Consider the following 11,900-nt stretch of genomic DNA (forward strand, 5'->3'; position numbering starts at 1 on the left):
TTCTCTTGGCAATTCAAATGCTCCTACATGTCCGTGACTAACTGCTATGGTGGACCGTTGCTCTGCTTGTTCGGTGGCGGCTTCTTCGTTTGTGTGACGCCTACTTCATGAGCCATCCCCGGCTTCTTCATTTGTCTGACGCCTACTCCATGTGCCGGATTCCTTTGATTGGACATTCGTCTGCGATTACCATGGCGCAGCGTAGCATGTCGAGGCTTCTTGGCAGTTCACATGCTCCTCCATGCCCGTGTCCGACTGCTATGGGGGATTGTTGTTGTGGTTCGTCGATCTTGGTTTCTTGGCATGCGACAATACTGGTCGCCCATGTTTGTGCTCTTCCATCCAGAGGCTATGGGTCGCACGGGATGGCTGTCACCTTCTCGGAATCTCGACAGTTGCACACTAATTTATTGTGCACTTATTCCGTAATGTTTTGATTGCATATCAACATAGGAGCATGTTTCCAAAGAGAAGGCCGGAGAATTAGAAAAGTAACCTTGTGATCTGGCTCTCCTTTTCACTGTGAGTACATTGCGCACGCAGGAGGGACCTTCGGGTGGGGTAAGAATCCTTCGTGGGACGGAGGATTTCTTGGAATAGTGCTACATGTGCCTTGCGCTTCGTCACACAAAAGGGTAGCAAATAAACCAGCAGGCGCAGAGTTGGTGATTTCTCAGAGCGGTGCCATGCTTAGAAGCAAACGTATAAAAACAACCACCCGGTATTTATAAACTTGAGAGAGGTGAATAAGAAACAAGAACCATGCAACACCATGTTGCACGTGACACCCATATCGTCTTATCTCGATGGATGATTTCGTGCATATGGCGGGCACATACAATAAGGAAACAAACATGAAACACAGTAGCTGCATGCAATGACGCATGCGAACATACTAGAGAGAAAAGCCAAGAAGCAGCAGTCAAATCCTTTTGTCAGCAATTGTCCCAAGTTTCTGAAGGTTAGAGCTTGCTAGGATTAGGGTTTGTGTGCAAGCCTGTGGAGGCTCAAAGATGGAAGCCATTGCTATGTGGAAGCAGTCAACTGTGTGTGTGTGTGTGAGAGAGAGAGAGAGAGAGAGAGAGAGAGAGAGAGAGAGAGAGTATGAAAGTACACATTTCAAAAACATGTGATGTTTGCTCTATTAGTTCATTGAAAGTACAAACCTTTATAGGTAAGTAGCTTTATCTTTTGATTCAACAAACCAACTACATGGCCATTGACATCATTACTTACTTCACACACATATAATATATTATTCACCTAAGGATGGGTTCACACACATAAGCGTACTTACTCATCCTAGAGGAGTGTTCACACATAGTTATGCACTTCGGTTACAAGCTACCCTTTGACTTTGGAACTCGTAGAATGATTTAACGGCTAGAGAATGTGTTGTCTCCAACAGTTTCTGTCTCTGAAAAAAACCTAAACACATCGAGGCATCAATAACAATAGAAATAGGCAATGGAGATATTGACCTATCCAACTAGGAGCCCCTTGAAGAGTTTGTGCGCGTTGAATGTCTCAAAGGGATGAAGACATTGGAAAAAGGCGGGACACTCAATCATCTGCAGTTTCAAATGGTCGTCTCTATGATGGCATCGTCATTGGTTAGTATTGGCAAGCTCATATAAAGATACATGCAATGGGATTTTTTCAAGCCTGAAGGAGGATTAGTTATGTAGAGACTTACGTCAAACACGCATGCATACTTTTGAGGGTATGGTGGGATACTCCATGAAGGATCTTCACAAAACCCACTTCAATTTTTTTTTCTCACAATATTTTATGCAAAGAAATAAGTTGTGGATGCCAACTATACGCTTTGTACGGTTAGGGAGAGCTCAAAAACAAGGTATGCTTATCACCAGTCAATCTTTTTGAACGTGCATACGTATTTATGGAAAATTACATTCCAAATAAGCCTGGTGCAATGCTTAAGAACACTCTACTTCGAATGGTGCGAACTTTCAAGTATTATCCTACGGCATCATAGATAACACCAAAAACAGGCAATGGCATGGATAGGAAAAGAGCTTCCCCAATATGAAGATACCGCACTTGACACAGAGTCAATTTTATATATGGACACACCAACAAGAAGGTCTTTTTATGGAACCAACATAGAAGACGAGGATGATGTGGATGACAAAGCAAATGAAAACGGCAATGGCACTAGGGTAGCGGAGAGAATCCAATTGTCGTTGACAATGACATGGTTGTTAGAGAAGAAGACTACAGTGACAATCACCTATCTGTTCAAGAGAAGACCGCTAAATTCAAAGAAGCCATAATAACTGGAGAAAATTATGTCCGCCTATCTCCTATTATATATGAGAAAATACGCAGGACTTCCTAAAGACGATAATGCTTGTTTTGTGTAGTTTTTGTAGCCAGACTTGTTTTGCTAAGTGTTATGTTAGTCTTTTACATATCAAAGTGTCGACTTTCTCTCCGTTGTACAAAATCTCAGTGCAATACAGTTTGCAGAAGTATTTCCTTTTTATATACGATTTCAATCGTCTTTTCAATTCGCATCCAATGATCCATGTAACTGGTTTATTTCTCTAATTTCTTGTATTTTACACCCGTTAACATTATTTGCCTGACATAGAATTGACGATATCGTGGCTATATACTTTTTTGAAATTAAATTAAGATAATCCCACTGGCGTACTAAAGTTAAATTAATTTAATACCAATACGACCGCTGTGTACATTTTTGAGAAAGTGTATAAAGGTCAAGGCTTTTATTATTATTATTCGAAGAGGGGGTGGACAAAAACGAACGAGTGGGGATATGCAAGCACATGAAAAAAAAAAAACATCTATGTAAACACCTGGTTTTAGTCACTGCAACACTCAACCTTGGTTGGAGCGAGGCAGGTGCAATGGGGAGCTTGGTTCTGCGGTGCAGGAGAGCTTTATCTTTTTGCAGGGGCCAACGGAAGCCTCCAGCTCTCCGGATGAAGACCCACCTCGTTTGGCGTCCGCTCTGCATTGTGCAAATTACAAATTTAATTAAAAATCCACAATTCCAAAATAATGTTCACTTTAGCAAGAATTAGCGTAGCCATGTACCTGTCTTTTCGCTTCTCGAGAAAGCGTGCAAGCGATGCTTTCCTAGCGAATGGAAGTTCTGCAGAGGATTAGGCACAGCAATGCCATGGTTACTATCAGAGGACACCAGTAGATAAGATCGTGTGTGTGTGTGTGTGTGTGTGAGTAAGTGAGAGAGTAGAGACGGATACCAGCTTGGGATCTCTTGACTAAGGCTTTTGTGAATGTTTTTAGCTGAGATGCGAGAGGCGGAAGTGTGGAGGATGATGTTTTGAACGGGCGCTGTTGCATTATCTGATCTCTCCTTGCACCGACTGCAACTGTAGAGCTCACCACAGCTGTAGAGCTATCACAAGCCGCCATATCTGCAGTACTTATAAGCCTGTTGTTTGCCTGCGCCGGTCCAGGCGAGGGCCTACCATCACCATTAATGCCATTTGAGAGGAGGAGCATGATAGCATGTGCCTGCGGCCGCTTAATCTACGTTAGCTTTGCACAATGCTAATTATTAACGGTGGGCTAAAAGAACCTCTAATGTACCTTGTCGGCCGGCACATCGTCGTAGACGTTCACCCTGCCCGAGTAGAAGATTGTAAGCTGGGCTCCGATCATGGGCCCTTGTTCAATACATGAGGAGTTCGAAGAGGGGCATGCGAGACCGACCATGATATCTAGGTCTTCTCCAGCTTGTCCCGGCATGTCGTGGTTGAGTGCTTTATTGTAGATGGGCATGGAAGGGAATGCTAACGACGGACGGAACCGGCAGGAATGCAGTGTAGAAACTGAGGAGGAGGAGCAGGAGGCGACGGAATAGTGGGTGTCGTGACTTGTAATACGTACCTACCAAAGGAAAGTGGCATTGCTAGCTTTAATATTTGCATCACCAAAAGCATGTGCTCTTCTTAGTCACGACTGAAGAAAAATGTGCTGAAATAACTTGTTCCACTTCCCCCTCGTGATTGTAATAGTGGGCACTGTAATGGTGGGCACACCCACTCCCCAGTCCGGAAAGTATTTATTACTTTGTTCATCACCCTCGTGATTGTAATTTTTTTGTAACTGGTAAGGCATACCTACTGCCACTCCTGAAATTTAGCAGCCTTCAATAGGTTATTTTAGAGACGGAATTGATGAACCATATGCCTAATGATCCATGAGGCATCTAGGAGAAGGGGCCAAGTATTGAACCGCGGTATAGGGATATGTTGAGAGAGAAGAAAATCAAAATAAATAATATAATATAAAAATATGTAATAAAAATGTTTAGAACATAAATATGTAAAATAACAATATGTAGACCAATAATAAGTAAGGATATTAAATAAATATATATATTATAATCTCTCTTTATATACACGAAAATTAAAGATATATGTAATACATATATAACAGCATATTATAAATATGATAATTTAATATAAATATTTTTAAATAATACAATATAAATATATGTATATAATAAAAAACTAATAATATTATATAAATTAATATATATATATAGTAAATATATATATATATTATATTAATATTGCTATTTATAAACACATTCACACACACATACGTACACATACACAGAGTCATACACGTGCATGTAGAGAGGGGAGGGGTGTGTGTGTGTGTGTGTGTGTGAGAGAGAGAGAGAGAGAGAGAGAGAGAGAGAGAGAGAGTTTTTATGTATATGAGAGAGTGCATATGCAAGACAAATGAGAGAAGAGACAAACTGCATGTGCATGTATGTGTGTGAGAGAGAGAGAGAGAGAGTGCGAGATAGATGTGAGAAGAGACAAAGTGCATGTGCATGTATGTGTGTGTGTGAGAGAGAGAGAGAGTGCGAGATAGATGTGAGAAGAGACAAAGTGCATGTGCACAAATATGTGTGTGAGAGAGCGTTGTGTCTATGTACATGATAGAGACATAGAAAGAATGCATGTGAGAGAGAGACACACACACAAATATGTGTCTGTGTACATGATAGAGACATAGAAAGAATGCATGTGAGAGACACACACACACAAATATGTGTCTATGTGAGAGAGTCACATAGAGAAACACAAATATGTGTCTATGTGAGAGAGTCACACAGAGAAACATACACACACACACACACATGCACACAAATACACACAGGCATATACAAACACAAGCAAACACAAACACATGCATACACATGTGCACACAAATACACACAAGCAAACACAAACACATGCATACACACATGCACACAAATATCCACATGCGTATACAAACACACACATGCATGCATACACACATGTGTACACACACACACACACATACACGCATACACACTCATTCACACATGCTTGCACATATATACACATGTATAGATGCATACACGCATACACACTCATTCACACATGCTTGCACATATATACACATGTATAGATGCATACACACATGCATGCAGTCGTGCACTTGCATATGCACATATGCATATAAGCAAAAACTTCACACCATAGCAACGTGTGTAGGGCACACCTGCTCTAAAGATATTTATTACTTTGTTCACCACCCTCGTGATTGTAAATTTGTAACTTGTAAACTGATGCTAAAATTTGCAGCCTTCAATGGGCTTCATTGGCTATAGAACCTTCAAGCTTGTAAGCTATACCAATGCTGAAATTTGTAACTTGTAAGCCATACCAATGCCGAAATTTGCAGCCTTTAATGGGCTTCATTGGCTATAAAACATTCATCTAAAGTTTGGCATGCAATTGAATCTCAAGGTATGATTTTGACCTTCAAAGAAAGAAGTCCATGGCCAATGTTAATTTTGCACATGAAGGCCTACTTTTAGATAAGGCCCTCAATTGTTTTTTTAAAGATCATTTCTAGAGGATAGTAGCCTACTACCGCTTAACTTAGATGGAAATTAGAGGAGTTGCGAGTGTCATAGGATGCCAGCGGGCCACTTGGAAGTTGGCACTATGGACATTGGTGGATATACTTGAAAATGGCAAATTACAATGTGCTCTCGAATGATTACCTACTAGGCATATGGCTAATAGTATCTTGTGAGTCATGTGACTATGATTTCCAAATCCCCTAGAGATTTTTCTAGAGAATAGCAGACTACTACAACAGAACTTAGGCGAAAATTGTGGAAATTAGAGGAGTCATGAGAGTCGTAAGGCTAGTGGACACTTGGAAGTTGGCATTGTGGACATTGGTGGGTACTAGACGATGGAAAATTACAATGTAAACTCTTAATTATTACTACTATTAAGGCTAATAGTAAGTTGTGAGTCATGTGACTATGATTTGCAAATCCCTTGGAGGTTGGAGCTTGGGGCTCTGGCCTAGCCTTGAGGCGGCAGGCACAACACCACTTTAGAGCGGCCCAAGTTGCCCAAACCTCAGTTTTAAGCCTGGTCATGCCACAAAAGCATGATGGTGAGCATTGAGGACCAAGGCCCCTAGCCCTCTTTCAACTTTCAACCTTCAGGTTTTTAACTTCCAAGTTCTTGCCCCTCCCCAATTCTAAGGATACCCAACCAACACCAACTAGAGTCCTAGTTAAAGACATGAGCATGGATGAGTTGGAAGAACTTAAATCTTCTCTACCGTTTAGACCAGTAGTGGCAAGACCAGCCCCAAGAGTGACCTCAAGGCTAGTCTGAGCTGACACCCATCTCTATTCCCACAAAGAGATATGGTTTGGTGTGCAATTTGCCACCGCCAAAATAAACAAGTACAGAGTGTTCAATGCTATGGTCTAGACAACAATAGTTTTGTACTCGTTGCCAGTGCCATGGGAACCATAATACAACCCATTGTTGGTACTAGGGAAACCTCACAATCTATGCTCTAAGTGCCAAAGCAACCACTAGCCATGTTGGCCATACCAAACACATCTCAACTGACCCATCATCCAATGCCCATTTATTATAACCCTATACCAAGGGCTATGTAGTACAACCGGCCCACCTCCGATATTACCACCTCAACCGGTTCCTCCTAGAAACGGTATCGGTAAAACATTACTCAATGATTGTGCCAGTGGACTTGGAGAGGCCATAAGAGGACAACTATGAGTCATATTTCATATGGATATCCAAAGAAGCTTCTAGCCATAGACAATACCTATGTGTATCGGTAAAACATTACTCAATGATTGTGCCAGTGGACTTGGAGAGTCCATAAGAGGAGAGCTATGAGTCATATTTCATATGGATATCCAAAGAAGCTTCTAGCCATAGACAATACCTATGTGTTTGAAGCCATGGTGTAACAAAGAGCCAGAGACCTCAACAATATGGCATGTAGGCCATAATGTTTCCATTGCAAGAACCCACATTGTGTTGTTGAGTGTCCTCATAAAACCATTGCATCTAGTGTCCCAACTCTATATCCTCGAATCCAATTCCAAACCCTAATGCCATTCCATAGGGAGGCACATGTTACAAGTATGGATTCGAAAATTCCTTCAAGGATTATCCTACCATAGGTGTAGGAGCATCAACCACCTTCGGCGAGCCTGAACTTATTAAGAGTATAAGGTGGACTTATTCATACACTCCCCCTTATCTGAGTATCACAAGGCACCAAACCAAATTGAGGGCAATTTCCAAGGAAATATCCCAGGCAACAAAGAAGTAGAAAGCTTAAGCTTTGACCTTCTCCCAAGATCCAGAGTCGCAAACCCCAAAGGCTACAGTAGTAGTCCCTAAAAAGGCTAATGAACCAATACTAGAGGTCCAGAAGAAGAAGACCTCAAGGAGCACATGAAATCTCAACATGCGATCAATTATCAAGGGCAACATCATAACCATTGAGAAAGTAGTTCAGATGATAGCTTCAAAATTACCTCCCTCATTGTTGAGACAATGAGTGATCTCTCCTTTAATTTAATTTGGGAAGTTCAATCCAATCACACAAGCAAAAGAAGTTCAATCCAATCACACTAGCAAAAGAAGTCACTACCGGGGTTAAAGTTCACAGCCTCATGGCACGGGCTAGTATAAACAAGATCAACCGTGTAAATCCTTTAGCTCTCCTAGGAGGGATTGTGTGTGTAAAAGAAAAGGTAAGAGTTCAAAGAAGGCACATTCACACTCGAGTAGAAAGGGAAGGTCTCCTACAATCACTTTGCATGACTAGTTTAGTGGAGTGGTTGTGTGCACTCCTAGAGTGTCCACAATCTCTCATTCTAGAGCACCTACCTGATTCCTTTTCTGTTTTAATCAAGGAGCTCACACTCCACATGAACTGCTTAAAGCATGTGTACTCGGGACGTCTAAGGGACGTTAATTATGCATTATCAGCTTGCCACTAGGAATTAGTAGAGCATGTGAGATTTTCCACTTACCACCTTAGGGAAAGAACTGCCTCGCCCACGGATAAGAATCAAAGAAGTGCAACTACTGGAGGAAGGAGACTTCACACCATTTTATGAGCTCTTGGAATCTTGTAAGTGCGGAAGAGGACATCGAACTAGCATGGGAGCAGTCTACAATCAGGAGAGATCGCCACCTACCCCTCTCTCTCGATTCACCTAGAAGCCGATCCCAGGCTAAAACCCTTTGGACAGAGATTCTTGTGGTAAAATTGAGTGACGGGACATCTCCTTATGAATTTCCTTTTGCATTTGTTCTTTTACTAGTAGCATGAATGGACATTTAGGCGGGCCCCAACCCTTTAGGCAAGGAGAGCCCTATGCTCCTATCACCATAAGCAGTCTGTGCATGTAATCATCAGCTTGAAAATGCATTTCCAACAAAGAATAGCATTTATATTCTGTCTTAAAAGATTAGCAGAAGCTATGTGCATGTAATCATCAGCTTGAAAATGCATTTCCAACAAAGAATAGCATTTCTATTCTATCTTTAAAAGATTAGCAGAACATGTAATCATCTGCTTGAAAATGCATTTCCAACAAAGAATAGCATTTCTATTCTGTCTTAAAAGATTAGCAGAAGCTATGTGCATGTAATCATCAGCTTGAAAATGCATTTCCAACAAAGAATAGCATTTCTATTCTGTCTTAAAAGATTAGCAGAAGCTAATATATCATTCGATCTCTTAATCCTTCCTTTGATCAATTACAATCTTTCATTTGATGTAATCATCTTCATTTTGTTGTGACTTTCTGAGGGGTGCACTTCTAAAAAATCATATGTATTACATGTGTTCAAGGGGCATTAAAAAAACCCCTTAACTAAAAATTTTCCCCCAATAAAACCACCCCTCTTTACTTATGAACTAACTGATTTTTTTTAAGTTGAATTAAAATACCCCTCCTTTTGATCGCACATGGTACACTAAATTTTTTTGAGGTGAACCCCCCGAGTAACTTTCTTTTCTAGCCCTTGTAATCCACTTTAAAAAAAAAGAGAAAAAGAGAAAAAGAAAAAAGAGTTTTGCACTTTTCTCAAGCCTTGGCAAATCATCATGGCTTTCCCTAATTTTCACGGGAGGTATGAGGAGGATGCACAAGAGTTTTTAGATGGTCTAGAAATGGCTTTCTTGATGAATGGGCAAGATCAAGATCAAATTAAGGTACGGACCTTTCCACTGGTGTTGAAAGAAGAGACTAGAGCCTAGTAGACAAAGTTAGAACAGGTTGGGAACCCCTTCGCCAGGCCTTCACCTTGAAATATGAAATCGGGGATACACCAGAAAGACTTTGGGAACAATTGCTAGATTCGCACTAGAAGGAATTGCATTGCTATGGAGGATATGTAAGTCAAATTTCAAAACTTGTAGGGTAGATGGGCCACATCTTTAGGAGGGCAAGAAAGGGCTCCAGATTTCTTAAGAAAAGATAGGTTCCTAGCAAGGCTTTTTACACCATTGAGGGAGAAGGTTAAGGAAAAGTTCACGGGAATGTTCGAAGAAGCACTCCAATTGGCTAGGTCAAAAGATAGAAAGCTTAAGTATCAAGCTCAAGTATCTAGAGCAGGAGAAGTAGCAAGGGAACAAGTTTCATCCTTTGAGGTGTCTACTCAAGGAGCACAGCCACAACCAAACTCTCCAGAGGAGCTCATACAACAGGTCACTGGACAACTTGAAAACTAGAATTCAAGAGATTGAAGAGATGGGCTCAGATAAGCCAGAGGAGAAGCGAAAAGGAAGAAGTGTGCAAAGCAAGATGGAGAAACAAGCACCAAACAAGCCAAGAAAGCCTCGTCGTAAAATCACCACCGAGGACTTTTCTTTAGGTAAGGGTCACCGACCTTATGATTTAATTTTTGATGTGGGGAGTCAAGGGCCAAAACTTACATGGTCGCAATTCTTGCATTTGGTACCTACAGTGAGGAGGCAGTGATCTAAAATTGTTAGCATTCGAAAAAGGTTACCTTGAGCACTAAACTTGATTAGAGCAGACCCGCACCGGGATGTAGTACCACTCGTGGTAGAAGCATAAATCAAGGGGAAAAAAGTTTCAAAAGTGTATGTAGATGGGGGCGCACAAATGTGCGTTATGAGTGAGAACCTGATGCACAAATTGGGATTATAAGTGAGTTGACCATCTTTGTACAAGGCGAGGTTAGCAAACAATACCTTGGTGAAGTGTGTAGGAGTAGTCAAAGGGGTGAGAGTAACTATTTGTGGGATTGAAATAGCTGTGGACATGTATGTTATTCCATCCAAGGGGGAGGGCTATCATTAATTATGGGGAGACCTTGGCTACTAGCAATGAAGGTAAACCAATGTTGGGAGACCGGGATGCTAGTGTTAAAGCCACACCATGAGAAAGGAGGAGGAAGGAAGACCTTCACATATGACATATGAAAGTTGGTAGACAGGTGGATCTCGAGTATGAGACCACAGTAGATTCGTTTAGTTTTAGTGAGAGTGCCTCGAGGGAGCGAGATGAGTAGTGATAATGAAGAGAGTTTGTTAGAAGTGATGGATCTACTCCTTAGAGAGCCTGTTTCTCCAAGGTGAGAGGAGGACACAACCATGCCCAAGGTTGACGAAGGGAAGCTAGAGGGGATGCTAGACAAGGGTCTTTCTGTGCAGAGAGGGAGTTGTACATTAGCATGTTGAGGAAGCATCATAATTTTTTCATTCACTGACTACACATACATCATGGCGTATCAGTAATTGAGCATCACATTGATTTGAAGGAGGAGGCAAAGCTGGTTGCACAAAAACTAAAGAGATTGGGAGTAGTATAGAGAGAAGTACTAGTGGGAGAAGTGAAGAGATTGCTTGCAGGGTTCATCTATCCAGTGGAAAATGTAGAGTGGGTCACTCCAAAGAAAAATGGGAAGTGGCGGATTTGTGTTGACTACAAACCTTTGAATTTAGGTACTAAGCGGGATCACTTTATGCTTCCATTTCAGGATGTGATTTTGAATGTGGTGGTAGGTCATAAAGTGTATAATGTTTTATTCTGGTTATTTTCAAATAAGAATTGCACAGAAGGATCAACGGAAGAACACTTTCACCCCCTATGGGGATGTTTTGCATACAAAGTAATGCCCTTTGGCCTCACCAATGCTCCAACCACCTTCCAACAGTTTATGAATTATGCCTTTTAGCCTTATTTTGGCTCTTCTATTCAAGTCTTTTGATGATTTTTGCATCTATAGCTCAAGAATTCTACATTTGGCTAAAGGCGGGGCTAAAGGCGAGGAAGGCTTCAATAGACTTCATCAGTTGGGCGGGCAGCTCAACCTTGACAAGGGTCACATTGAGGAAGAAAAGTTGGTTCTCCCGGGCCTTGTCATTTTAAAGGCAAGGTAGATCTGAAAAAAGTTCAAGCTCTTATAGCCCTCCCATTGTCGTCAACTATGAAAGAGATGGTGTCTTTCATATAAAAGGTTAGGTACATGAGTAGGCTCATACATCTCCTCTTATTACAAGTAGTA

At 41.3% G+C, this 11,900-nt stretch overlaps 1 protein-coding gene across 1 annotated transcript; it reads right to left on the reverse strand.

The window, feature by feature from the left end:
• Window positions 1–2,738: 2,738 nt before the first annotated feature.
• Window positions 2,739–4,134, reverse strand: LOC147620363 (protein TIFY 6a-like). The gene is made up of 5 exons (XM_086825514.1): window positions 4,039–4,134; window positions 3,604–3,903; window positions 3,255–3,528; window positions 3,085–3,142; window positions 2,739–2,998 (listed from the first exon to the last, which is right to left on the reverse strand). The coding sequence occupies exons 1-5, from the start codon at window positions 4,132–4,134 to the stop codon at window positions 2,866–2,868; spliced, it is 861 nt and encodes a 286-aa protein (XP_086681640.1). The 3' UTR covers window positions 2,739–2,865.
• Window positions 4,135–11,900: the final 7,766 nt, after the last annotated feature.

The sequence above is a fragment of the Cibotium barometz genome, chromosome 31 (genome assembly GCF_041138505.1).
Source record: "Cibotium barometz isolate CiBa-2024 chromosome 31, ASM4113850v1, whole genome shotgun sequence".
Taxonomy (NCBI): Eukaryota; Viridiplantae; Streptophyta; class Polypodiopsida; order Cyatheales; family Cibotiaceae; genus Cibotium; species Cibotium barometz.

Coding starts and splice junctions, on each gene's coding strand:
- LOC147620363 (XM_086825514.1), bottom strand. CDS start 4,134: ATGCCTTACCAGTTACAAAAAAATTACAATCACGAGGGTGATGAACAA. Junction 3,904..4,038: donor TGGGTGTGCCCACCATTACA/GTGCCCACTATT, acceptor TTCCTTTGGTAG/GTACGTATTACAAGTCACGA. Junction 2,999..3,084: donor CTCGAGAAGCGAAAAGACAG/GTACATGGCTAC, acceptor TGCACAATGCAG/AGCGGACGCCAAACGAGGTG.